We start from the raw sequence: 26,566 nt of genomic DNA on the forward strand, positions 1-26,566 counted from the left end.
ATCATGGATGACTGCTCATCAGTTAAAGCTCAATACTAGCAAAACTGAACTGCTGTTCATCCTAGGTGATTCATCCCCAGGTCATGATCTGCTATATTCTTGCACAACGATCTGATCTCCACAGCCACAGCTCGTAACCTTGGGGTAACCATGGACAATCAACTGTCCTTTTCCTCTCATGTTGCTAATGTAACTCGCTCATGTTGGTTTCTTCTCTACAACATGAGAGGTTTTCGGCCATTTTTGTCCACACAGGCTGCTCAATTACTTGTTCAGTCTCTTGTCATTTCTAGACTGGATTACTGCAATGCACTGCTGGCAGGTCTACCTATGAATGCAATCCGTGCTCTGCAAATGATCCAAAATGCAGCTGCCCGGCTCGTTTTCAACCTGCCAAAGTTCTCGCATACCACCCCGCTGCTGCGATCCCTCCACTTCAAAAGATTCTTCCAGATTCAAAACACTGATGCTGGCCTACAAAACCAAAAATGGACCAGCTCCCTCTTACATAAAAGCCCTCATCGCTCCTCGCACTGCACCCCTGCATAACTTTGAACAAATGTTTTAAACTCATGGTATCTTAAGTATGTAACCTAGTGAGCCAGCATTAATGTATTCAATGCTAGTGATTTAAGCACTTATGCTGTAAATGTAAATGTTATAGATGTAAGCTCAGATATTAGCTCAATTCCATACCTATAGAACTACTGTTGACAAATCTCACGGCAGTGAATTGTAGAAAAAGGTTAATGCTTTAGATTCTAGACTAATGAGCAAACACTAAAACAGTTTGGGAGCTTGTCATTTTTTGCTTCAAACTATAAACACTGATTAGGACTTTTTTTACGTTGCCCATTCAATGACAAGGTCTACGCCTACTAGTCACGCCTACCTCTTGCGTCTTAACCGAACGAAATTTATTTGTAGTGGGCGTGCGTGAAAGTTTGGCGCATGCGCATTGACAATCGAGCAGGAGACGGGGATTGGGTAGTGACAACAGCAGCAGCTGGTGACGGCGGCGGTGGTGGAGGAGGAGGAGGAGGAAGAAGCTAGACTGGAGCTCAAGAGTGGCGCTCCGAAGTAATGGACAGCATTTAAGCCACAGCGGTAATGAAAACAATGTTTTCCAGGGTATATTTTTAGTATGAGCAATTAATTGTTTGATGCGTATGATTTGGTTTGCGTCTAGTTACAAATGGTTATCTATTAGCGTTCTATCTTTCGTGCTAGCATTCCATAGCCGTTTAGCTATCGCTGCAACTAGCTAAGTTTTTCTGGAAGTAATTTTTTTTAAATGCTTGCTGTTTGAATGCTAGCCAGTAGCCCTGACTAACTGGTCGAGTTGTAGCTGGTTCGGCGTATAATAACACCCTAGCACAGGCTGTCAAAATTGACACCTTCCAAAAACAAAACAAACTTAAGAAATCAAGCATATGTCTCTAACCAGGCTAGCTAGCTAAATTAGCTAGTTAACTTGACGTCTGAGGTTTGCTTGAAATAAATGTCGGCATGATGAGTTTTTTTTTATTCATTCTGCATGTTGTTGCATTGAGTAGTTAGAAAAACAATAATATGGCCAGTTTAGTTAATAGTTTAGTTGCTCTGCTGCGTGGTTCATGGGAAAATTACTAGATATCATTTCGATAACTGCTACATGACCGCAGTTATTGAGACGTATGCTATTGCTAGTTGAAGCCTGCACACAGGTGAACTTCTACACAACTTCCTTATTTCCTGATCCAGATCTTACTGGCTTGCATAGCTGCCTTCCAGATCTTACTGGAATAAATATTTATTTATTAATTAAACTTAGTTAAAATAGTGTACTTTATTTAGTGCTGAACCCAGTGTACATTCTGGTCATGATTCATTTAAGCTATATTCTACATAAACTAAATAATCACTTTTAATATTATTCAAACCTTAAGCCAAGTTACCATCTGCCACATATTATCATGCCCCCAGATGATTTGGCTCTATTTTTTGTCAGTTCTGGTTGTGAATGTTTTACACAACTGTCTGTGGAATGTCCGGAAAACACCCATTTAATGTATTTGTTGTCATTAGATTTTTTTTTATCTGGTGAATTCAGTCTAAAAGTATCATCTAGTGTTATGAGTACTGTGGAAACGAGTTGCTTGATAGTAAGTGTAGAGCATTTGCTGCTGTGCACCAACAGAAAGTGCTGGGCAAAGAACACATGCTATTGGGCAATACTAGGTCATGCAGTGCTCCTGAAGTCTCAGGGTTCATGCAGGTTGACTGTCCGTACCAGGTTTTGCGTATTTTATAACACAAATCTCTTGGTGTGTGTGTATATCTAATGTGTGTGTATGTATACACCATTAGTTGGAACAAACAACCTATAGACAAGAATGAATTCATCTCTATGGAATGGTTTTTACCTATATAGTTTTAAAATCTTTATGATTTAAAATTTTCTTTCATGGTTTGTCTCTGACTGCTACTCTTTCTGTACAGATTCTATAGGTATGAGCATTATGGCATTCCCGGTATATAAGCATTTTCCCCTGCAGGGCTTGTTAGAACAGATGGAGCCAAGCCAATTAAGCCATGTGCCTGAGTAGGCCTCATTGCTGTGCATCTGGTAAGCGCTGAGTTTTTATGGCTGTGTATTCTCTTTACAATGAGCCGTTCAAGCTGTTTTTGGTCGACAGACTTGCTATCTGCTGATCTGTAAAAGCAACCATCAAACAGGTGATATCAGCAGTGAGTAGAAATACAATACATTTGTGTTGCTGGAAGTTTGACCTGTCCTGGAGGATTTTGTGAGCAAAGGTGTTGTGTGTGTGTGTCTTGACATTGTTAGCCACACTAATAATGGGCCTGTGTTGGTTATGGCATGAGTGTGATGTTGGTATGAAACTACCATCTCCAGGGTGGTGGAATCAGCATTATTTCACTGGCAAGTAACCAGCTATTTTTTATGACTGTCATTTAAATTAGAGCTAGCTAACAACTAACAATTGATAATTAATTAATCTATATATTATTAACAATTAAGTCTCTAATTTATTCGTATTCATTTTGAATCGATTACTGCTCATTCTTACTATTACTATTTGATATAATAAATAATGCAATAATATCTATTTGCTTCATTTATGTACAATACCACAGAATTCTTCAATTAGGCTTAATGAAGTAATTGGCTAGTAATCATAATTAAGTAATTACTGATATTAAGTAGATCTTTTCCCTGATTTTTCTTATTTTGGGCACCACTTATCAGCCAGCTCTCCCCTATCATATGACTAAATGTGGAGGGCCTAGGCTAATGTGTACTTCCTATGTGTATGTGGAAGGAACACACACATGTCCTCTTCCACATACTCTGGTAGCTTACACACACACTCACACACAATTTGTTCAATTACAAACTGACAGAAAGACACAATACATTTCCACTGGCTGTCTTGCTGACTGAAAAACTCTGATGATAAATTAATATTGCTTGGGTGCACTTGGTGAATGATTTGATTCAGCTGATTTCAAAGCTCTTAGTTTTGAACACTTTGACTTCATCTTAAACCAAAAGCTGGAGGGTGACTTGATAACAGGTCATACAAAAGGTTTAGCAATTTATAAGCTCCCTAGTTTACATCACTGCACATGATTTATGATGTGTCATGTGATTTATAGATTACAGGCATTTTTGCCAAAATAGAAAGAGATAATGTTTACAGATAAGGCAGGTATCTCAATACATGATGGGTAATAAGCATGGTTCAACCACTGATGTCTCTCACTCAGTTATTCTCACATTTCCACACACAAATGATAAATCTCAATATTACATGCATAAAGAATAAATGTGTTAAAAAGTTAGCAAATTTGTAACATTGGACATCTCAGGACAAAATGGAATATGTAACCATTTACAAATGTAAGGAGTGCATGATCACTAGAGTGGTGTGAACTGGAACTCAAAAAGTTTTCATTTTACATATGACTTTGTCGAGTGCGAGCCATAGTTCTTCTATATAAATACAAACCTCCGATTTTTTTATCCCCACTCCATGCGATTCCAGACCTGGTACTTAGGGCAAACTATGGTATTTGGACCTAGAGCAAAACCACCCCAAGTGTTGTCCAGAAGGAGATAGTCATAGCATATGTAAAGTGATGGAAGTGTATTTGATGGAAGCAGACACCAGATGATTGTCATTCAGGTATTTTAACCAGTGGGCAGTTATACAGTAGGTCAGTGACCCACCAGCTGGCAGTCAGGTCTCAAGCAATGGATTTATAAATATTCTGCGGGGAGTACAGTTAATAACTGTGACATTTGATAATTGATCTTTAAAAAAACATGCCTAGTACAGGAGTGGATATTCATCTCTTAGTAGCTCATGAAGCATGGGTACAAGCATTTTTAAAACTAGAATATAAACTAGAATAACCACATACCAAAATAGGTACCTTTTGTTTGGGAGCTGAATTCATGTTTGTTGCAAGCATTGGAGGTTTATAATTGCAGTAGAAGTTTTTAGTTTCAAGTCTACAGTATCCAAGGTAAATTACTGAAGAAATTATGAGACTTAAGCATGAAGTTCATTCCTTACAGCAGAGAGTGAGTCACAAGTGCAGAAACCCCAACGCACATGTAAAGCTGGCTTACTAAAAATTATATAGCCTCGTAACTGAATTACAGGCCATGCCAGACTATGCTATGTTTCCAAGGTTCAATATAAGTGATTGAACGCATTAGTTAATGAGCATAATTCTGCATTAGAGAAATGATGACAGTACAATGAAGAGAAGACTACTCTGATACTTCTGTAGCTGTGATTGGTATCAGATGAGTGATATCTTCCCACACACTTCCCATGTACCAGAGACCATGAAGTTCTACAGTGTAGTGGTGAATTGCCCTCTTTTGTACTGAGCTTAGTCTTATCATTCTGTGAATCTGTTCAGTTTAGGGTGCGTAGATCCAAGTGCTTTAATCACATCTGTAACAGCCTTTGCTTTCCCATTTTATGTTCTTTGCCAGTGCTCTGTCAGTCCTTGCTGTTACTGTACTTCAGGTTTTTCCACTTTGGATATTTGCATCATGTCACCATTGATGTTTTTCTTACTCCTAAACTGTGAAAGTAAAAATGAATGGATTTCATTTGGTAAACTATTGCTTATTTGTTTGCAAAAACATCCCACATGCACACTTGATATTAATACATTGTACGATATCAAGGTAAAGTTTATCATCTAAATTAGAAAGAATAAACCAAATTATCATTATGTAACTGCTGTAGCCTCTCCTGATCTATAAGCACAATGGTTTGGATGTAAGCCTGGTAAGAGCTCGTCCTGGGGATTGAGTTCCTGGTTAAACTTTGTTCAAACCCAAAAGTACAGGAAACTTGGGATCAAATTCAAACACTATTATTAATCCCACATTGGAAACTGGGTTAATGTTGACTCAAGCAAGTGTTCAAGCTAGAACAATGAAGTGTACATACAGCTTAGTTATTGAGATGATTTATATGATTAAATTAAATATAAGATTAAGTATATTTTATATAATGTATATTCTTTAATTATTTTATAATTAAGATTAAAATTTAAGATTAAATATATTTTGCATAGTTTGCTTAACAATTGATAAGTGACAAAATGCAGGGCTTTATCCCTGCGAGTACACCTTTCTGGCACTCGGCCAAGGAAATTTGCCCCTTGAATCCACCAAACCACTTTGACGTACATTCTCTGGCAACTTGTCAAGTCAGTACACATTGTGTAGGCGGCAGTCTACATTTTGCATCACACTGTAATATCCTTCTTACATAAAATTAGGACAGTGTAAAGGTGTATGTGGAAAATGAATGCTACTTTCTTGTTTTTGTCTTTTTTTTACTTTATTTTAAATAAAGTAGCAATTATCCTAGCTGTCCACAAACGGGACCTTGGGAACTGCTGCTTTCGAATGTGCCAAGATGTAAATATGTAGGCAGTGGTACTTTACAAGCCAGCTGCTGGTGAAACCACAAGTTGGCAGGTTCCCACATTGTCTTTTAGTGCATATGATGTCTAGGGAACTACAAAGCAGGCCCAGGAGAGAGTTGAGAGCATTTTAATATCTAAGCAAGATTCTACTTGTTAACTGCTTGACCCAGGTTTTAATAAGTTACATATTCCACTGTCCATAGAGTAACATGTAATGTTTAATGGCTGCATTTGATTAGGTTTTGGCTTGCATTGGCATGTACATCCTCATGCCCTGAGGATCTTTCACAAACAAATGATATCAGAGATGATTTGGACTAAAACGTACACATTCATTCTGAAACTTGGAAAGAAGTGCAAATCCTGTTCTGTATCCAAACCCCCACCATTCTTTTCCAAATCATTTATGAAATTTCCAAATGCAGTATATCTTCTTACAGTTTATTGGAAGCCAAGAATTATTATTCAGGGGAAAAAATACAACAACGTTCACAAAAAATCACTTGTATACGTAGCTCTGGACAAGGGCATCTGCCAAATGCTGTAAATGTTCAGATTAACCTGAATGTTAAGGGAAAACAAGAAATAAGATTGGATTATCATCCTAAATAGGCAAGAACCAAATCTCACAAACTTACTTGCACAAAGTGACATATCCATCACCTTATGTTCTGTAATCATTTGATTAACACTGGTTGTGTGATGAGGCCCAATACATTAATTGCTCTTATACCACAGATATTCACACGATACAATTTTTTAATTCTGTTTATTGATATTTTCAATTATTTGATTTTTGGGTGAGTCTTTTTGAAGCCATAGCTTCCTCAGTTCAAGGTAGGCCAGACACGCAGCATTTGCCACCAAGTTAAAATGTAATTTGTTGCCTTTTTACCAGGTATTGAGTTTAATTATCAAAATGACAGTGGTGTTTTCTCATGCAGAACTAGTTATGTTGTTGTCTGCTACATATTTTGAAATTGACTAGTAAAAATTAATGATGCAATGTGTAGTCCCTTTGCTATATGTCATTGTTTGTGTTCAATGAACCATTTCACAGAAGTGTAATCTAAAGCACTTTCCGTGGAATTTTTTTTAAACCCATTCTTTGGGTTTTGCACCAGTCACACTAATGTTTCAGATCATCAAACACATTTAAATATTAGACAAAGATAACACAAGTGAACACAACATGCGATTTTTATTAAGGGAAAACAAAATCCAAACCCACATGACCCTGTGTGAAAATGTGTTTGCCCGAGATCCAAGGAAACTCAGGAACAAATATGAGAGAAAGTAATTGAGATCTATCAGTATGGAAATGGTTAAAAAGCCATCACTAAAAGCCATTGCTTTGGGTCTCCAGTGAACCACAGTGAGCACCATTATCCACAAATTGGCAAAAACATGGAACAGTGGTGAACCTTCCCAGGAGTGGCCGGCTGTCCAAGATGTCACAAAAGACCCCAAAACAACATCCAAAGATCTGCAGGCCTCACTTGCCTCATTTAAGGACAGTGTTCTAGCCTCTTACCTGTCGCCCCCCCATTTTCATGATTTTCGCCTAGATGACATACCCACCTAAAAAGTGGTACAGCTCCCATATACTTTGACACACAGAGGTGAGCTTGGTCTCATTGGGAAGAAGAGAGTCTCTAGTTTCTGACACAAGTATCGGCGTGATTTTAAGCCTTACTGACACAGAGTTACAGAGGCTAGAATGGAGGATTTTTATTTCTGTCTGAGTTGTTTACCTGATAAACTGATTACATACATTGCTGTATTTAGTGATGGTTGGTAAACAACAACTGAGGGTCATAGCCACATGTCTTGGCTTTCACCAAAAAAAAAAAATGAAGTCAAAGGACTCAAAAATGGATTTTATATGAATATTTTTCTACGGACATGTCCGTCCGTTCAGGTTTTTCTTGTTTATTTTTTTTACTGTATAACTTTGTATAAAAGGACTGCATGCTTAGTTCAAAAGTCCTATAACAAAGAGAACCCCTCTGCCTAGAATTCTGTTTTGAAAATATGCCTGTAAACTGACACCCTGAGGCGTGAGAGTGTGAAAAGTTCGAGAATTGCGCAATAAAGTTGAAAAAAATTAATATGCGCATTCTCATTGCACAGCCCGAACTCACCAGATGTATCATGTTGCATCTCGTTGGAATCGTCTCCTTATTGGCTAAAGAGCTATGATGCTCACGAAACATCAAATCGCTACTGGAGGGAGCAATTGTCAGTCAAAGGGAGGGTCAACCACATAGCATGGAGAGACCTCATTGGCTTCTTAGCTGCCTATCTCAGCAGCACAGGCACTGGTTGGCTCATGAGAGGGCTTGTTTGATTCGTCAGATCCTCGACTACAAATCTGATGCATTTTGAAAGTTTGGTATGCGTCCAATGAGAAGTAGGAGTCCAACAAACGGCGGAAGTGAAGCGGTGTATTCAGTTTCCGGTCAGACATAATTCTTGAGAGGCGAGCAAAGCGTTTTGGATTAAAAGGATTACATATTCCAGTTCCTTGGACTCTTGGGGATTTTTACAAGCATTTGTTTTGGAAAATACATTAACATTAGTGACAATGTGAAGAAAGGGAAATTTAAAGACCAGCGTTAAAGGTGAGTAAGCAAAACAAACTAGCGCTACCTAGTTCAAGTTTCTATCAAATGGTTAAATTACTATAAATCTTATTATGCTTTGTGTGTGTGCTTAATAAAATCCTGAGAGTCTAAGCTTTCAAACAGTATATAATTTAACCGTGTATTTAGAGGATTTAATGCTTAAAAGTTACAATGAAGTTACAATGAAGTTGATGCAGTCTCGCCTCCTAGCAGTGGTGGATCGTTCTCGCGACGGCGACCTGTAACAGGCTAGACTCCACCATAAAAGACTGGTCAAAAATGGCCTGACGTGGCAGAGTGACAAGGTGAAAACCGCTGCTGAGCAAAAAGAACATAAAGGATCATCTCAGATTTGCCAGGAAACATCTTGATGATCCCCAACACTTTTGGGAAAGTACTCTGTGGACTGACAACACAAAAATGTAACTTTTTGGAAGGTGTGTGTCCAATTACAGTATTTTCCGCACTATAAGGCACACCGGATTATAAGGCGCAGTCTCAATTACGGGTCTATTTCTGTACTTAACCCATACATAAGGTGCACCGTATTATAAGGCGCACCGTATTATAAGGCGCATGCTAAAACGTACGGTCTACAAAAAAGGTAACAGAAGTAAAACAGTGAGTTTAGTTGAACTTTATTCTACTGTTTAACAATACACACACATTTATTTTTTAGGCAATCTTCTCCCACAAATCCATCAAAGTCCTCATCTACTGTGTCTTCTTAACTTGGAGCAGTACATTTTCTTGCTTCCTCCACTTCCGAACCATAGAGTCATTGATGTTGAATTCTTTCGCAGCTCTATTCCCATTTACAACCGTGTAACTGATAGTCTGTATTTTGAATTGTGCCTCGTAAGCATCTGATTTTTATTGGTGGATGGCAAACCAACTTAAGCTGCATTTACAGCCACCTACTGGACTGAAGTGTGGAGCACAAAATGGTTGGGAAGAAACAAATGTTGTTTTGCAACATACCGGTAGTATACCTACCGGAGGCGTGGCGGAGGTAAGCGTACGTTCTCTGATTGGTTTATCGCTGCCAGCGTACATAGTGTATGTATTACGTCCCTGTGTCAGCGGGAAATGGTCCGATAGTCAACCAAGCGGAGCGCTTACCAAAGTCACAACATTTTTACAAATTTTTGGAACTCAGTGCGCACACAAGGCGCACCGGATTATAAGGCGCACGGCCGATTTTTAAGAAAATTTAAGGCTTTTAGGTGCGCCTTATAGTGCGGAAAATACTGTACATCTCATAAAAATAAACACTGCATTTCAGAAATATTATATTTAATATATATAATTTGAGCGGCACACACACTATTTTATTGCTTGATAACAGACCGCTGCTAACTATAACACACCGTTGCCATGAAAAACAGAGCATTGCCATGGACACACAGGATTCTAACCGTAGAGACGGAGCGCACTATTTTCTTTAGCGGAAGCAATACAATTGTTCAGCAGTTTCGTGTTGCAGCCACAGGCGTATGAGACCTGTAACTTGAGCAACAGCGTGAAGCCGCAAACTCGTTCCGAAATATTTTAAAGGCGTAACAGCTGATGAAAAAGCAAAGACAATTGCAGACGCAACTACATTTTTTACAACTTTGTATTTTATACAAAACATTTTCGTCTCGTCTTTTTTCGTCAACAATAATGCATGTTAATTTTGTCTTAGTCAGCGTTTTTGGACAGTGGTGCAGTCTTTCCATCGTCTCATCTTAAGCACTATTCGGACGGGATTAGTTCTTCGTGGGGACATGGGGGTAAAGTAATTATTACCAGAGCTTCTCTGTGATTTTAGTCATCTCGGGACCTTGGGAACTGCCATCACAAAGTGCCATCTCGGTAATCATTACGGACAATGTCAGTAAAGATTACGGCAACTTTTACCTTCTGTAAAAAAAGTCCGGAAAAATTACTTCAAGTAATACTAATCCCATCCGAAAAGACCCGCTGTAAATATGTACAGTAAAATTCCGTCATTTCCTGTTTAAAAGTTTTTGGCGCGTTTTGCAAGCATGGAGGCACCATTTTGTCTGTTTGCGCACGTGATAACAGGAAGCAACGTCATACACACTTGACAACAAGGAGGTTACTGTGGTGTGTAAAGCGAGTTACCCCTCCCACTTCTGCTAGTTTTACTGAGATGTCTTGTCCCGTGTGAATTGGCCAATTAATATTACAGATGTCCTGAGGTAAAATTGCATTACTGCACGTCCCCACGTAAAACTAATCCCGTCCGAATAGGGATTTTGTCATGGAAAAAAAGGTTGTCGACGAACATATTTTGTCTCGTCTCGTCTGACGAAATTAACACTACATATAACAGAGGTAGCATTTTTCTGGCCACCAGTTCAGTGTCCGTCTGCTCGGCATCCATCTTCACCCGTTCAGAGCTGCACACCGGAAAAAGTCACATGACCATACACGCCACACGTGCCACTGCCTAAACGGAAACTCACTGGTCTTTTTTTTTTATTAACGGATAGCGGTGTAGTGTATGAAATAGGCAAACAGCTTTCAGAGAGAATGGGTTGTCATGTCCACACATGCGTTTATTTATTTCAAAAAATCGCAGCATTTCCGTCATATAATCGCACAGGCTTGATATCGCGATTGCGATATGGTTAATCGTGCAGCACAAGCTGATATTGAGTGGAATACATGCGAACCTTAACTTTAACCAGATTCCCAGTACTGGCACTGGCCACACAGCATGATGGAACCTCTACCAAATTTTACTGTGGGTAGCAAGTGTTTTTTCTTGGAATGCTGTGTTCTTTTGCCGCCATGCATAACTCCCTTTGTTATGACCAAATAACTCAATCTTTGTTTCATCACTCCACAGCACCTTATTCCTAAATTAAGCTGGCTTGTCCAAATGTGCGTTTGCATACCTCAAGCGACTCCGTTTGTGGCGTGTATGCAGAAAAGGCTTCTTTCGCATCACTCTCCCATAGAACGATGAACAGTGACAGTGGGAGGTGGTCTGTGGGTTATATTTGAACGTTCTCACCATCCTTCGCCTTTGCCTCTCCAATATTTTACGTGGCCTGCCACTTCTGGCCTTAACAAGAACTGTGCCTGTTGTCTTTCATTTCTTCACTATGTTCCTCACAGTGGACATTGACAGCTTATATCTCTGTGATAACTTTTTGTAGCCTTCCCTAAACCATAATGTTGAACAATCTTTGTTTTCAGGTCATTTGAGAGTTGTTTTGAGGCCTCCATTTTGCCACTCTTCAGAGGAGAGTCAAAGAGAACTTGCAACTGGCACATTAAATACCTTTTCTCATAATTGGATGCACCTGTCTATGAAGTTCAAGGCTTAAAGAGCTCACCAAACCAATTGTGTGAAGTGTCTACTTTTATTTGAGTGCCTTCATAATAACAAAACGCTGTGCTTTTGGCAAATAAAGAAAATAAGCAGGGTGTGCATTCAGACATCTGTCTCCTTGACCATCTTCCTGAAACACGTTACAAACATGAACTAATAACTTCGCCAATACTTATCACACGAACATGATACATATGTCTAATGAAAGCCTGAAATGTCTACTTTTAAATGAGGCAATTACAACCGAAAGCAAATATTGTCTTTTTGTGTAATCTGTATGAGACGTAAAGAGAGGTACAGTTTTTTGGCTCGACCTCATTAATGTGATCCCACCTACCGCGTGCGCACCATTCATATGGAAATTACCTGACACGGGCTATGCAAACAAGATCAACGCCCCCAAACAATGCTATAAGAAGCACCAAGTTTTAACAGATTCCATTAAAGATTAAAAAAGATTCCATTAAAGATTTTAACAGAGCCATATTTTATTGGTAATATACAATATTGTTACTTGTATACATATTGTTACTTTATTATTTATTTTAAGCATCTGTCTTGTAGTATAGTGTCTGTTTGCTCGGTCTCTTGTCTGGCACTGTTTGCACTAGGTTGCACACATGCACTTTATGTGGATTTTAGGATTTTTTTTTAGAAAATCTAAATCAGTATGTCTTAGAAAATTTAAATCAATATATTGTTTTCTGTGAGCGAGTAAACAAGATGATTTTTACATAATTTTGAAGTAAAAACTCTAGACGTGAGTAAAAACTCTAACGCTACAATGTTCTGTATATGTTTTATGGCCTTATTCAAGTGATTTATAATGTTTCATTTTTCACTAACCTTGCATAAACATTGTTTTCTCAAAAACATAATCATGTACATACATGCTGCTCACATATTATTGTAGTCCAGTTTGTGCTGATTACAGTGATATTAGACTTTAGCCATTTATATCTTCATAAGCAACTGAAAAAAGCACAAATGTCAGGGTATGACACAACTTCTCCAGGCCCAAAAATACCATTAGACCTCAGAGGGATAAGACAGAAATGTCAGCAACCAGGAAAACTCAAATAAATAAAATGTAAACATAAGTCTAAAATCACAATGAACACAACAATTACCTCTTAACATTTAAGGTGCAAAATGAAATAAAATGTAAGAAATGCTTAACAAAGTGTAATAAAATAGTGCAAAGTGTTAAATATAAACATAGAGAAACCTGAGAATTTAGTGCAAGTTTAGTGCTAGGAAGTTCACTAGCTGTTCACCTTCTGGTGAATAAAGTGTTTTAAAATATGTGCAGTGTTTTGTAAACATAAATAAAACTGAGGTAGACTGAGATACATCTGTAATATGAAAAACAAACCTGATACAGTACAGTAACATTGTTTGAAATATAAAACCTGAGAAATATGAAAAAGTAACTCAATTTATTCTTACTCTAATCATACTTGAAGTTGAACTATTCAAGTATATTTTTGTAGAATTATAATTAGGGCTGTAGCTATCGAATATTTTAGTAATCGCGTATTCTACCAAAAACATCATTGATTTAATAAAATTGCATCGATTAATCAAGTAATCGGATAAAATGTATTTTTGCTTAATTAAAGAACAATATTAAACATACAAGAGAAAATGGGTCTCTTAAAATGAATAACTAATTGGTTTCCTTTTTTTTTTTTTTTTAAGAAAAATGAACTTTTATTTTTAAATGCATAGTATGAAATGCATGCAACAATATTTTCTATCAAAAATAAACATTTAGATACCCATTGTTTCTCTGTCTGTACCTGTACTATGAACAATGACAAAGTTGACTGAGAAGAATTAAGTACAGTTAAGTGTCATACATTCTGGGTTTTAAATGAACCATTTTCTGAGATGCAAAACAGAAAAATAAATTATTTTCAAATTACTTTTTTAAAGTATCAAACCTAAGGCATACATTAAAATAATAGTAATAATAATACTACAAAAATATTGCCTTTAAGTCATGCAATGTAACTTTCAGAACTAAAAGATTCAAAATCTACAGCTCAGCCATAACAAACCTTTACTGTCTAATTTGGAATGCTTTGTGGTATTTAAAAGGCAAAAAACATGGACAGGGACTTGGACCTAGAGGCCATGCATGGTTTCACATGGAGTGCTTTAAGCAAATACATATATATTAATCAGAATATAAAAGTCTCTCTCTCTCTCTCTCTCTCTCTCTCTCTCTCTCTCTCTCTCTCTCTCTCTCTCTCTCTCTCTCTCTCTCTCTCTCATGTGTGCACTTTAAAAGTCTTTAAAGGAACATGTGATTGCAACTAAAAAAGGTATCAACATGCTCAGAATTGAGGCTTGCCCTACGCTTTGAAGAAATGTTTCCTGCCGATGAAAACAGACGCTGTCCCAAAACTTGGACATTTTCTGTCCTTTTCTCCTGTTTGTTTCTTCTCTTTGCTCATTGACATTATCGCGCCCTTCCATTTTGCAGCCCGCACACGCCCTCAAATCAAAAGACCGCTAACTCCACGCGTCTTTTTTTGCTTTTACATACATGTAAGCGCGTTGTCACACACACACACACGCGTGTGCGCACGCGCGCACACACAAAATATTTGCACAATAACGTGATGTGAGCTTTAAAATTAAATAAAAGAGGCTTCGAGGCTTTGTTTGCCTCAAACAATTTTTGTAATCGGGTTACTCAAGGAATCGTTTCAGCCCTCATTTTCTGCTTATCAGTCTCTGGTTACTGAAGAGGAATCCAGCACCAGCACGAGACAACGATATGGCAACCAAACTGATACTGTTACATGATTGGCTGTTAGAGTGTCACTCCTCAAGTTGCTAGGTTACCAGAGAGTGAGCGCCTTTGTTAAAGCCCTTCTGTTTTCTTCCGACAAAGAGTAAAATATATCAAACGTCTTATCGAGCACATTTTATATCGCTATCGATCACGTGTCTATCGCGATACATATCATTATCGTTTTATCGCTATATGTATGTATATACATTTTTTTAATGTTAAGGATGAAAGCCCATGTAAAGCTATAATTTCTCAATTGTTCACTGCTTCATAAAGCACAGTGTTTTGTTTGCGGTTTTACCATTAATTTCATCGGTAAAATTGTAAAAACATTAATTAAATACCTGTAGAAGCTTTTAAAAATATGACTTTTAATAATGTTGTTTACTTATCAGATATAAAATGTGTGCAACATATCTTAGAATTGCTTGTCATCCTACTTGTTTCACTGCTGCACTCCAGCTGTCATATTGTGTTTTGTTTTTCAGAAATCTAAACACTTTAACTTCTAAAAATAGGTTAGTTCCTGGCCTGAGGAAGCATCCAAGCACTGAACATTATGGTTGACATATGTAATCACACTATTATATAGCTATTGAACACTCACTGCCTAACATACCTCCTGCTGTTGTTTCAAAATTTGTTCCACAATTTTCTAGAAATGCTCAAGGAACAAAGAAGTCACTTCCTTTAGACGGTTAATAGCTGTTTAAATTGTCTATAGCAACTTTGGTCCAAATCCCCATCCCTAATACCCTGACACATTCACCGATTAGGCAAATCATGGTTTACCCAGTGGGGGGCATGGTGGCTTAGTGGTTAGCACGTTCGCCTCACACCTCCAGGGTTGGGGGTTCGATTCCTGCCTCCGCCTTGTGTATGTGTAGTTTGCATGTTCTCCCCGTCCCTCTGGGTTTCTTCCAGGTACTCCTGTTTCCTCCCCGGTCCAAAGACATGCATGGTAGGTTGATAGGCATCTCGGGAAAATTGCAGTAGTGTGTGAGTGAATGAGTGTGTGTGTGCCCTGCGATGGATTCGCACTCCGTCCAGGGTGTATCCTTGATGCCCAATGACGCCTGAGACGACAGGCTCCCCGTGACCTGAGAAGTTCGGATAAGAGGTAGAAAATGAATAAATGAATGAATGAATGAATGAATGAACGAATGAATGGTTTACCCAGTGCATTTTGGGTATGGTTCAATTGGATACTGCCACTAGAGGGCATCTATTTTCAACTCTAGCCTATTTTTGTTACACTTTCACAGTCATAGCTTCTTCCAGTTTTAACATTTTAATGATTACAGTACCCATGACTGCTAATGAGTGGAAGTTGTTATTGGTTGTTTAAGTAACTAAGAAAGTGTTTGCTAATGTTAATGCAAACGTGTCTGGAGATAAGACATACCCTGATTGGTCCCTATTGCTACTTCTGTGAATACATTTTAGCCAGTGTTTCTTAAAACATATTGTGTCTAAACATAGAAAAAGTTTAGCTGTTTACTTGCTTTCTGGTGTGTCTTATGTTTGCTTCAAATTCCATCAGGTTTGAAGGTTGACTTTTTACTCAAGGCAATCAATGTTAATGCTTCCTTTGGTGAAAAGAGTTCAGTCAGGACCACTTCAGTCAAAATAAAGACAATTCTTTGACATATATTTAATTTTTATTTGCAAGATTGTTAAAATTACATATGGCGGTATGGTATCTGTTCTGAGTTCCCCATCCTTTTCATGAGCTCCATGAAGGCTATTCACGGAACAGCAGCAGCTTCTGGGGACAATCTCCCATTTAAAACTGGGAAAGCAGCAAAAAAAATAATAAATCCCACATTTAGAACAGAGCATGCATCAGTGACAACAGAATGACACCGATTAAGTTAAACAAAAAGTTTCAAGGAGGAGCTAGGGGAGGAGGTGGGTTGCAGCAATGCAGAGGAAACAGCCAAGCAGACAGACTTAAAATGCATTTAAATACCCTGTTTGAAAGGGACCAATTGAGCGCTTAGGAATTAGATCAGCTGATGGGGCTGGGTTAGAAATTTTTTGACAATCAGCGGATAGCCGAGCTTGACTATGCGGCCTGCCTGAACTGACGCTGAACGCTATATTTATACGGATCCTAAGTTGGTTCCAAATTTGAAACTGTAAAAATTTTACATACCTCTTAATGTTTTGCTAAGGTAGTTGTGTTATAATACAGAAATAAATTGCATTGTAGTCTATGGATTATACTCTGTAGAATAGATTCCTTGCACGTGGAGTTGTGCTACAACATGACCATTTCTGATATGCCAGTGTAGAAACACATAATTGAGCAGACATATTAATAGTACACAACAGTTCATGTAACTTGCTGTATATGCAAAATATCTGTCCTCATTTTGTACAGTACAAACTTGTACTAAAAAAAGTCTAAAAAGTCACAAAAAAGTCACTAAAATCTACAAAAGGCGTTTTTTTTTGTTTTAACACAAACAAAAACACTTAGACAAATATTTATAACTTATGCTAGACATGAAATTGAGTTTAGATGCATTCTGTTCAAGTTGAGATGTTCCTACTTTATACAGATAATCTGTGGTAAATTCAGTTGATTGAACATGGTTTGGAAAGGTACACCTCTGTCATTGTGATCATATCATCAAAAACAAGCCAAAGTTAACCCTTGTGGACACTTCCCTTTTTTGTGATGTTTGTGAACAAAAACGTCCACTAATTAAACTTGTATAAAAATATCAGATTAATATTTTTTTTTGCATAAATCTGTTAAGCAAACTAAGTTCTAGTCAAAACTGCTAAATAAAAATTACTTTTTATTTACTAGTTAGTGATGTCACAAATTTGCATAAAAATGCACACAAAATGACTTATTTTTAATATAAAAAAATCTAAATGGATTTTTTTCTTTTTCCCTTTTGTTACAGTCTTGGGTATATCAAATATGACTAATAACATTGGATTTTATGCATTGTTAGTTTTTGTGCAGCATTAGATTTGAAATATTTCCCTCTCATTTACATATCAGCATGCCCCCCCACCCCAATGAATGTCATCAACCATTCTTGCTTGATTATGGTTCCCTCTGCTTGGAAGAGTTAAAATGTGCAATATTTACTGTTGACCAAAAAATGCCATTGACCAATTACACACGCCTGAAAGCTTATGTTCAGGCTTCTTTACATGGAGTTCTATTGAGTAATCAGAGGTGTGTTTGTGCGTGTATGGTTTTGTTTTGTCAGGCTTTCAGTGTGTGTGTGTGTGTGTGTGTGTGTGTGTGTGTGTGTGTGTGTGTGTGTGTGTGTGTGTGTGTGTGTGTGTGTGCATGTGTTTGTGTAGGCTTTACAGCAACACACACGCAACACACGCACACTATAGTATACTGATTTCCTCCATAGACCCCAATGTAAAAAGCACAGGCCTGTGAAATTGGGTAATTTTACAAATAAAATAAATTAGCAAAAATAAAAAAATTACAGATTTTGGCCTGGCCAAAAATTCTAAATTCTCTTTCCAAAGTACACCTTATATAAAGGTTTGTCCCAAAAAGTCATTCCTGTAGCTGAAACGCAGAGAAAGATATGGCTAAAAATAGGGAAACTATGCTCCCTAATGGACATAAATGTCCTAAAGTGTTAAAGGAATTTTTCACAGACTTCCTAACCACACTTTAGAGCTAATCTCCCAGCCAAAATGAACAAAACATTATACACAGGAAGATGACCAAAGAACTCTGATGAAATTCCAGAGGTCCTATCCCATACTAACTCCACCAGCCATCTATGCACTTACACTATGCACCATTTACTCTACTGTTTAGTAAATAAATAGGTAGTATAATTTTAAATGGAAAACTAAATGATTACATTTGAAAAATGTTGAATGACTATGTTTTTTAAAATATTGAATGACAGCCAGTGCATGACTCCAGCCCCTTAAATCATAATAATACATTGCACACTCTTTTGTATTTTTGCCACAATGTTATATATATATATATATATATATATATATATATATATATATATATATATATATATATATATATATATATATATATATATATATATATAAAAGTTATAGCCTATATCTTACTGTCTAACAGTCTTATGAGACATCATAATGCAGTCCCTTCAATGTTCTTTATTATATTCATTAAATTCATTATACTCTGAATAACCTTGGCAAAAGGACCTTTTATATCAGAAAGATTGTCATTAACATCTAAAAAAAAATAGGGATTAATACGTAATGCCCAGAAACAGGAAAAAAATATTTTTGTCATAGTGATCTTTTATTTTTAAGTGTCTGTATAGTTTGGCCACATTTCCCACGTTGTTTGCTTTCTTGGTTGCATAATTAAAATTTATTTAAAAATGTAATTAAATGTATTTATTGATCTCCTTGTAGGTTTTCTGCCAACCAGGTGAGACGTCAGTTGAGTCATGGAGGACGACGGCAGATTCATAGAGTTTGATGTGCCAGAGTTCAGCAACACTGTACTTAAGCAGCTCAATGAACTGCGGCTCCAGGGTAAGCTCTGTGATATTATTGTGCACATCCAAGGCCGACCATTCCAGGCTCACAAAGCTGTGCTGGCTGCCAGTTCACCGTACTTCCGTGACCACTCGTCTCTAGGCACCATGAGTGGACTCTCCATCTCGGTGATCAAGAACCCTGCAGTGTTTGAGCAGCTATTAACCTTTTGCTATACGGGACACATGGAACTATGTCTACGTGATGTTGTAAGCTTCCTTACGGCTGCCAGCTTCCTGCAAATGCAGGCTGTCATTGACAAGTGTACACAAATCCTGGAGGGCCTCCACTCAAAGATTAGTCTGCCTGTGGTTTCTGGCCGAGCAGAAGCTGAAGAAGACCTCGATTCTAGAGCTAGACTCAATGGTGCAAAAGATGTGGGCATTTTTTTGAATCCGACCCAGATTTCCCCACCTTACTACCCTAGGAAAAGCTATCGAGTAGAGGCAAGTGGAGGTGGAAAAGGGCTTGCACACTTAACAGAGGAAGGGCAGTCGGATCGAGGGAGTGATTGCACTTCAGAGCAGGAGGCATCTATGGAAGTAGAGCCGGATCAAGTGGACATAATTGAGAAGAATGGGCAAGTCACCGACATACAAATCAAGATGGAAAAAACGGAGCGGCCCACCTACTCAGACAGCTCGTCAGCGGGTGATGATAGCTACCACACAGAACTAGTGGATGGTGAGCAAGTTCTAGCTGTGACTGTAGGACCTTATGGGCCAGTGCCATCCTCTGCTCAGTGCACCTATTCGGCACTCTCTTCATCCAGCTTTGTTGGTATCAGTCCATCCAGTCCCTCTCAGTCAATTCTCAGCGGATTTCGAGGTGGCCGCACCAGACCGAAGCGCTGTACGCCAGTCCCAGCTGATGTAATTTCTCAGCTTAAACCAGGCACAGAGGATGGAGATGGAATAGCATCAGGAGTTGTTTTTGAGAATGATGTGAGGGAACGAGGTCTCCGTGGCCATTGGTATCCTTTTAATGAGCGTCTTGTGTGTGTCTATTGCGGCAAGTCCTTCAACCAGAAAGGCAGCCTGGACCGCCACATGCGTTTGCACATGGGCATTACTCCATTCGTGTGCAAGTACTGTGGCAAGAAGTACACTCGCAAAGACCAACTAGAGTATCACATCCGTGGTCACACAGACAATAAACCCTTCCACTGCCAAATCTGTGGCAAGTGCTTCCCTTTTCAAGGCACCCTCAATCAGCACTTGCGTAAGAAGCACATGGGTTCTGGTGTTGAGATGAACAACCACACAGGCCCACAAGGTGAAGCAGCAGATGGCCAGAAAGGGGCACCAGTGGAGGTCTCAGAGAACGTCTACAGTGATGCATATAACAATGATGAGTCTACAAAAATCACAAGCGAGGAGAATGTAAAAGGCAGTGCTGAAGAACCACCTGGGTCCAGATGTGATTTTTAAGTAATCAAGATAATAGTGAGTTTCATTCTGCAATGCGCAGCCTTTAAAGTAGATGTTGAACCTGCCTTGCACATTTTCTACTTGTGCATTTTTGTGATCTGGTTTAAGAAGAGATACTGCATTCTTAATAAGCAAGTTTTTCAAAGGTGAGGGGAATTGCTGGCAAGGAGAAGGATTGAGTGGGACATCTCAATAATTAAGGCCTTTAAAGAGTTTTTTTTATATTTTATATAGATAAATATTTCCATGTTTTTAAGCATAGAGTAATATAGGCATGTTGCAATAATGAATAATGTGAAAGCTCAGATAAGATGCTTGTCATATCATGCTTTTACCTGACCTGTTTTTGCACATTTGGCCTTAAGTAGGCTAATAACTCAAAAGGATTGGTTTTACCTACCAGTGCAAAAGCTCTGTGACACATCTGTTCAATACCTCATCATACAATGTAACATATTCACAGTAAGACAGTATTTGTCAGTTTATTTAACTCCAACTGGGTTCTTTCTCAGTCCAGAACCTGAAAGGAAGTCAATAAGCATCTTGTTTTAAAGGTTTCAGTTGCTTTTACCTAGTAATATTGGCACAACACATTTCCACTACACACAGCCTTGGTACTACAGTGAACTTTCTTTGAGCCTGTATTAAAATCCAAACTGCTTTCAGTAGATTTGTTAAAAATGCTATATGTTTTTGAGAGGTGCTTTTTGGGTGGTTAGAGTTATGGGTTATAGTCTACATGCTCTATGCAGAATTATGGATGGGGAGTTAAACAAACCAATATTGTGAGTTGTATAGTTTTTATAATTTACAACAACAGAAAATAAATATCAAACCAAACCAATTGATTATAATACAAGAAAACATATTTTTAGATTTTACTACAAGAAAGACAGTCTAATCAAAAAAGATAAAATCAGAAGAGCTAATGTTGATTTGAGTTTTACTGTTGCAGTGCATATTTGCTAGTTTTGCTGGGCCATAGTTCCCACTCTAAAAATCCTAATGCTCAAAATTCTCTCTGAGCAGCACAATTATATTCTCAGTACTGAAAATCATGCCAAAACTCCTCAACACTAAACAACCATTAAATGCATTCTTAAAATAGTGTAAGATGAGTGTCGCTTTACATGGTTTTGATGAGCCACATCAGCCAGCTTGGGGATGAATGTCTTTTGTTGCCTTTAAAGAACTTTTCAGTTTTTTCTGTCAATTTCAGTTCTCTTGGTATGATCTTAAATACTATCTTTTAGAAGAACTTCACATCATTTTTAGAATTTAGAATTTCTAAGCTCCTTTTCCAGAGTTAACACTCAAATTTCTTTCCCATTTGACAAAGTACTAATCAGAATATATCCTGTTTTCTAGATACATCAACTGTCTGCAAGAAAACATTAATGATACCTCTATTTTCAATCAATCATTTACATATTTATGATTGCAATTTTTAGACCTAAAAGTATGGTTTGAGCTTGTAGATCTGGAATTGATTCTATTAGTGTGTTTGGCTAACACTGAGAGGAACACTGCTGCACCATTAGTCATATATTAGACTCTGGAAATTTTCTCTAAATAGTACTGTTGGGAAATCTATATTAATCTTAAGCCTTCAGGCTAAAAGCAGTATGAACAGTTGGCTTTGAAAGCACACAGGTTTTGTCCCTAATAACGAAACTTTATGTAGAGCAAATATTATGTAATCTGCATGACTAAGATTTTCATTCTTCACTGACCAACATTAGATAAGTCAGGTGAAAAGGTTTACCTGTGACAATCTCTGGATATTTTTTCCCAAGTGTTTTGGGGGGAAAAAAAACAAAACAAAAAAACACTGACTCACAATGCTCTATTTGTACTCTTCAAAATTTGTGTTAGTAATTCAGTCACTGTAAACATCGAGTGCTCTTTGCCCTGCGAGACTCTCGTGCAGATTGCTCCAGGGCTTGCATGGCTTCCTTAACACATACCACTTATGCTAGGCATTTCTTATTTGCTATTGAATATATAGCACTTAATCTGAAATAATTTGTTGTTAGCCTGTGTCGGCTGTATTATGTTTTTCCTCATTTAACAGTTAACACACAACATCATCTTCCTTAGACCAAAGCAGGTGGTTTTATGGTTAACATACAAATGGTGCTTCTTTTTTTTTGTTTGTTTTTCATTATTTTATAGACACAGTTTATTTAAATCAGTTTGTCTTTGTATTTGTATGTTTTATATTGTGAGTACTTTCAAGGAAACTGTCAAACCCTTGGTCTTAAAAAGGCTTGTTATGTAATGTGTGATTCCGCACTGAGAAAAGTAGCAGTGCTTCAGAGAATCCTGTGGAGGTTCTGCTTTCTTTCCTTGTGGAGGTTTCCTTACATGTTTTATTTAGATTTTTTTTTATCCTTTTTCTTTCATCCTTTTTTTTTTTTTTTTTTTGTCTTTTTATTGTGAAAAATCAGTCAAAAGGTTTCAAAGCCTAGGTTTGTAAGCAGGCATAAACTGATGGTTTCTAGTTTGATATGTGTGCTGATGATGGCTGTATCAGTCAGCAGTGATTTTCTGGTGGTCGTTCTCTATTTTGGGAATGAAGAGTAGCTGACCTTCTCCTCAACAACAGATAGACTCCAGTTTATTATTTACCTACCATATGTTGTATGTAAACATCCTAGTGCACACAGCCATTGTTCTGATGAAAATGACATGTTTTTGATTATATATAGTAAAGAGATTAATGTCTGCCTAATAGTCGATGCAATCTTGGCCACTAACCAAAGATCAAGCCAAAAAAAAAAATAGTGATAGTTAAATATGCTGCACAGTTGAGTGTTGGGATCAAACCCAAATCCCACAACCATCGAGAAATCATGAAGTTATTTTCTAGCCCAACATCCACTGGGTACTGGTGTTTGAGTTCTTGCTTTTTCATTTTTGTTTTGTTTTGTTTTTGTTTTAACTGTGTCTGAACAAAGGACAAAATCTGCTTAAGTGCAGTTAAGATAAATGTGACTTAAGCCATAAACACGTAATAGCAGTGGTCGGATGACTGGATGTGTTTATTTCTTTAAAGAACAAATGAGTTCGAAACATCAGTTCTTATTAAATAATCTGTATTAGGATTGAATCTGTGCCTTGCCCCACAAGAAATGCTCATTTACCTGTTATACCTTTTTTCTTTTTCAGTTACGGGAAAAAGAAAAGTTTGTGCATAAATCAGTTCATTTTGGTCCATGTGTATCTATTAAGCAATTGACATTTATGCTTATTAACACCACTTGTCAGGGTTCTCGCTTTATAAATGCATATAATCTTGTACCTGTTGCTTTTGTGTGTTATACTATGTGTTAAAGTTTTACAGAGTTAAGAAGTTAAATGCAGTAGCAGAGTTGTTGCATTAATAAATGTAATATGCAGTTTTGACCGGAAGAGATTGTAGCAGGTCATAAAGGGACAATCAGACAGCTTCATACACGCGAAGCTACCTCTTGAAATAAGTGATATTATACCTTTGACTATTGAATTTAACTTTTAATTAGTTTTTTGGCATGAATGAATCCTTTTATTATGCCAGCCACTCTGCAGTTTAATATTGAAGTGCATGCTAGACCACTTGTAGATGTAGAAATGTACTGCATGGTGGTTACCACATTTATAACAAACGCAGAGATGGAGATCTGTATTTCTGTTTATAAATTTTATTTTCATTTTAAATGTAATTGTCTGGCATGCACTTACGATGAGCTTTCCTTTTTTATTGTAATCAAAAGATATTCTAGATAGAGGGGACTAGCTTACAATATCTTTCTCCTCTTAAATGGGACGCAAATATAAGGCCTCAAATATTTCACGTCTAGGGAGTTTTAATGGTGCTTTTAGACTGGTCAGGTTTATTTGATTTCCTCTACTAATACATATGTACATAAGGGGCATAGTGGTGATTTTAAATATGTTCGAGTATAACGAGATTAGTGTCAATCAACACATTTTGACAAGATATCTGTTGTTCACTGTTTGTGTTCAAATAACAGAATGGCCAGGCAGTTACTGTGAGCTGTGAGCATGAATTAGAATGAAGGGTTCACAGGAATAGATCTAGGACTACTTTAAGAATTTTCAGCTTGTCCTTGTATTAAAGCTGACTTGCTTCAGGTAGTTTATGAACACTGATATTAGTTACAAGTCTTCCATTGCTTTTCTGCTTCCAACATGTCCCCACTGTGTGATGCAAAAGCAATATCCTTTTTTAAACCAGTTTGACACTGCAGTCTGTTGCACATTACAGAAGAATCAAGACTCAATGTGAGTGCTATCAGTGATATCAGGGAGCCATGGAGATGATGGTTATATGATTATAACTTAGAGTTTGTGAAAACTTGGATACGTTGTGTGAAAATGATTCAAAGTTTGGCTTCTTGATTTACTACACTTCATAGGCCATGTATCAGCTGAAAGCTATGAGTTTCTGAGCCTCACAGATGATTTGTTTGTGCGTTTGTCAACCTTGACTATCCATCTGCCATGTCACTACAGTCATTTCAATGCTGTATCTGTATCAGATGTGGAAAAGCAGCCTGGTTGGGATGTGCTGCTTCCCTGAGAACCAGAAGATCTCTTCTACATCCTCATGTACTGGGACTACAGATCAAATGAAGACTGTCAGCACTTGTGTACACTGCACTGAAAGTAATAAGTATGTCTTCTCGGTGGATTTCTGCTATCGAACAGTCCCTGGAATTCTGTTTGCTTCTAGTTCTCATGTATTCTGTGATGTGGCAAAAATGTACAACTCAGGGTTTACTAGTATTCAGCTATGGCCACTTTGGACATGCAGTGCATTTTGTATGTTCAAATTAATCATGCACTTTTACTTCAGGTTGGGGAAGCAAGTCCTCAGTCAGTGGTTCCCAAAAAAATCAGTCTGCCTCATGGGTGTCTAAAACACCCAACCTCTTTTTCCGTTTTTACTTTCTGTATCCATGGGCTGAGCACAGGGCTTTAGCATAGAGGAAACGCTGGGGATCTCTTAAGCATTTTCCATGGAAATATCTCTGTCATCCACTATATTAACAACCTCACAACCCCTACTGTGAACCTCAGAAATTCTACTGTTTTATACACTTATGAAGTACATTAAAGCTAGCTGGTGCCAACGCTGTAAACATTAACTCGCCATTTTTTAATTTTGTTCATAGCATGAAATAATATTTATTCAAATGACATTTTGCTCATAATCATTCTGTGCTGCTTTTTTGTTTTGTTTTACAGAGCTTGTAAATTGCTTTTTTATGATCTATAAATGACAATAGATGCACAAAATGCAAACTGCATTTATTCGTAAAATAAAAATGCTGATTTAGCAAACGTGTTGTGTGTGTGTGTGTGTGTGTGTGGGCGCGCACGTGTTGGATAAAGCAAAGCACACACATGGACAAAATTGTTGGTACCCTTCGGTCAATTAAAGAAAAACCTCACACTGGTCACAGAAAAAAAAACTTTAATCTGACAAAACTAAAATAAAAATTCTATGAACGTTAACCAATGAAAGTCAGCCATTGCTTTTCAACCATACTTCAACTGAATTATTAAAAAAAAATAATAAACTCATGGAACAGGCCTAGACAAAAATGATGGTACCCCTAACTTAATATTTTGTTGCACAACCTTTTGAGGCAATCACTGCAATCAGACGATTCCTGTAACTCAATGAGACTGAGGTCAGGGCTCATAGAAGGCCACTTTAGAATAGTCCAATGTTTTCCTCTTAGCCATTCTTGGGTCTTTTTAGCTGTGTGTTTTGGGTCATTGTCCTGTTGCAAGACCCATGACCTGCGACTGAGACCAAGATTTCTGACACTGGCCGGCACATTTC

The 26,566-nt window shown here is 37.6% G+C and overlaps 1 protein-coding gene across 4 annotated transcripts in view; it reads left to right on the plus strand.

Annotated features, from left to right (window-relative positions):
• The first annotated feature begins 965 nt into the window (after positions 1-965).
• zbtb34 (zinc finger and BTB domain containing 34) overlaps positions 966-26,566 on the plus strand; it is a 50,161-nt gene continuing 24,560 nt past the window's right edge. The window contains exons 1-3 of one of the 4 annotated variants that reach the window (XR_007137705.1): positions 1,018-1,107; positions 2,482-2,490; positions 19,154-20,724. Coding sequence is in view for 1 of the 4 variants with exons in the window: in XM_027171058.2 (XP_027026859.1) it covers positions 19,189-20,709 (1,521 nt within the window). In the remaining 3 variants the exon portion in view is untranslated. The other 3 variants (XR_007137704.1, XM_027171058.2, XR_007137706.1) reach the window with 3 other exon arrangements.

This window comes from Tachysurus fulvidraco, chromosome 14 (assembly GCF_022655615.1).
Source record: "Tachysurus fulvidraco isolate hzauxx_2018 chromosome 14, HZAU_PFXX_2.0, whole genome shotgun sequence".
In the NCBI taxonomy this organism is placed as follows: Eukaryota; Metazoa; Chordata; class Actinopteri; order Siluriformes; family Bagridae; genus Tachysurus; species Tachysurus fulvidraco.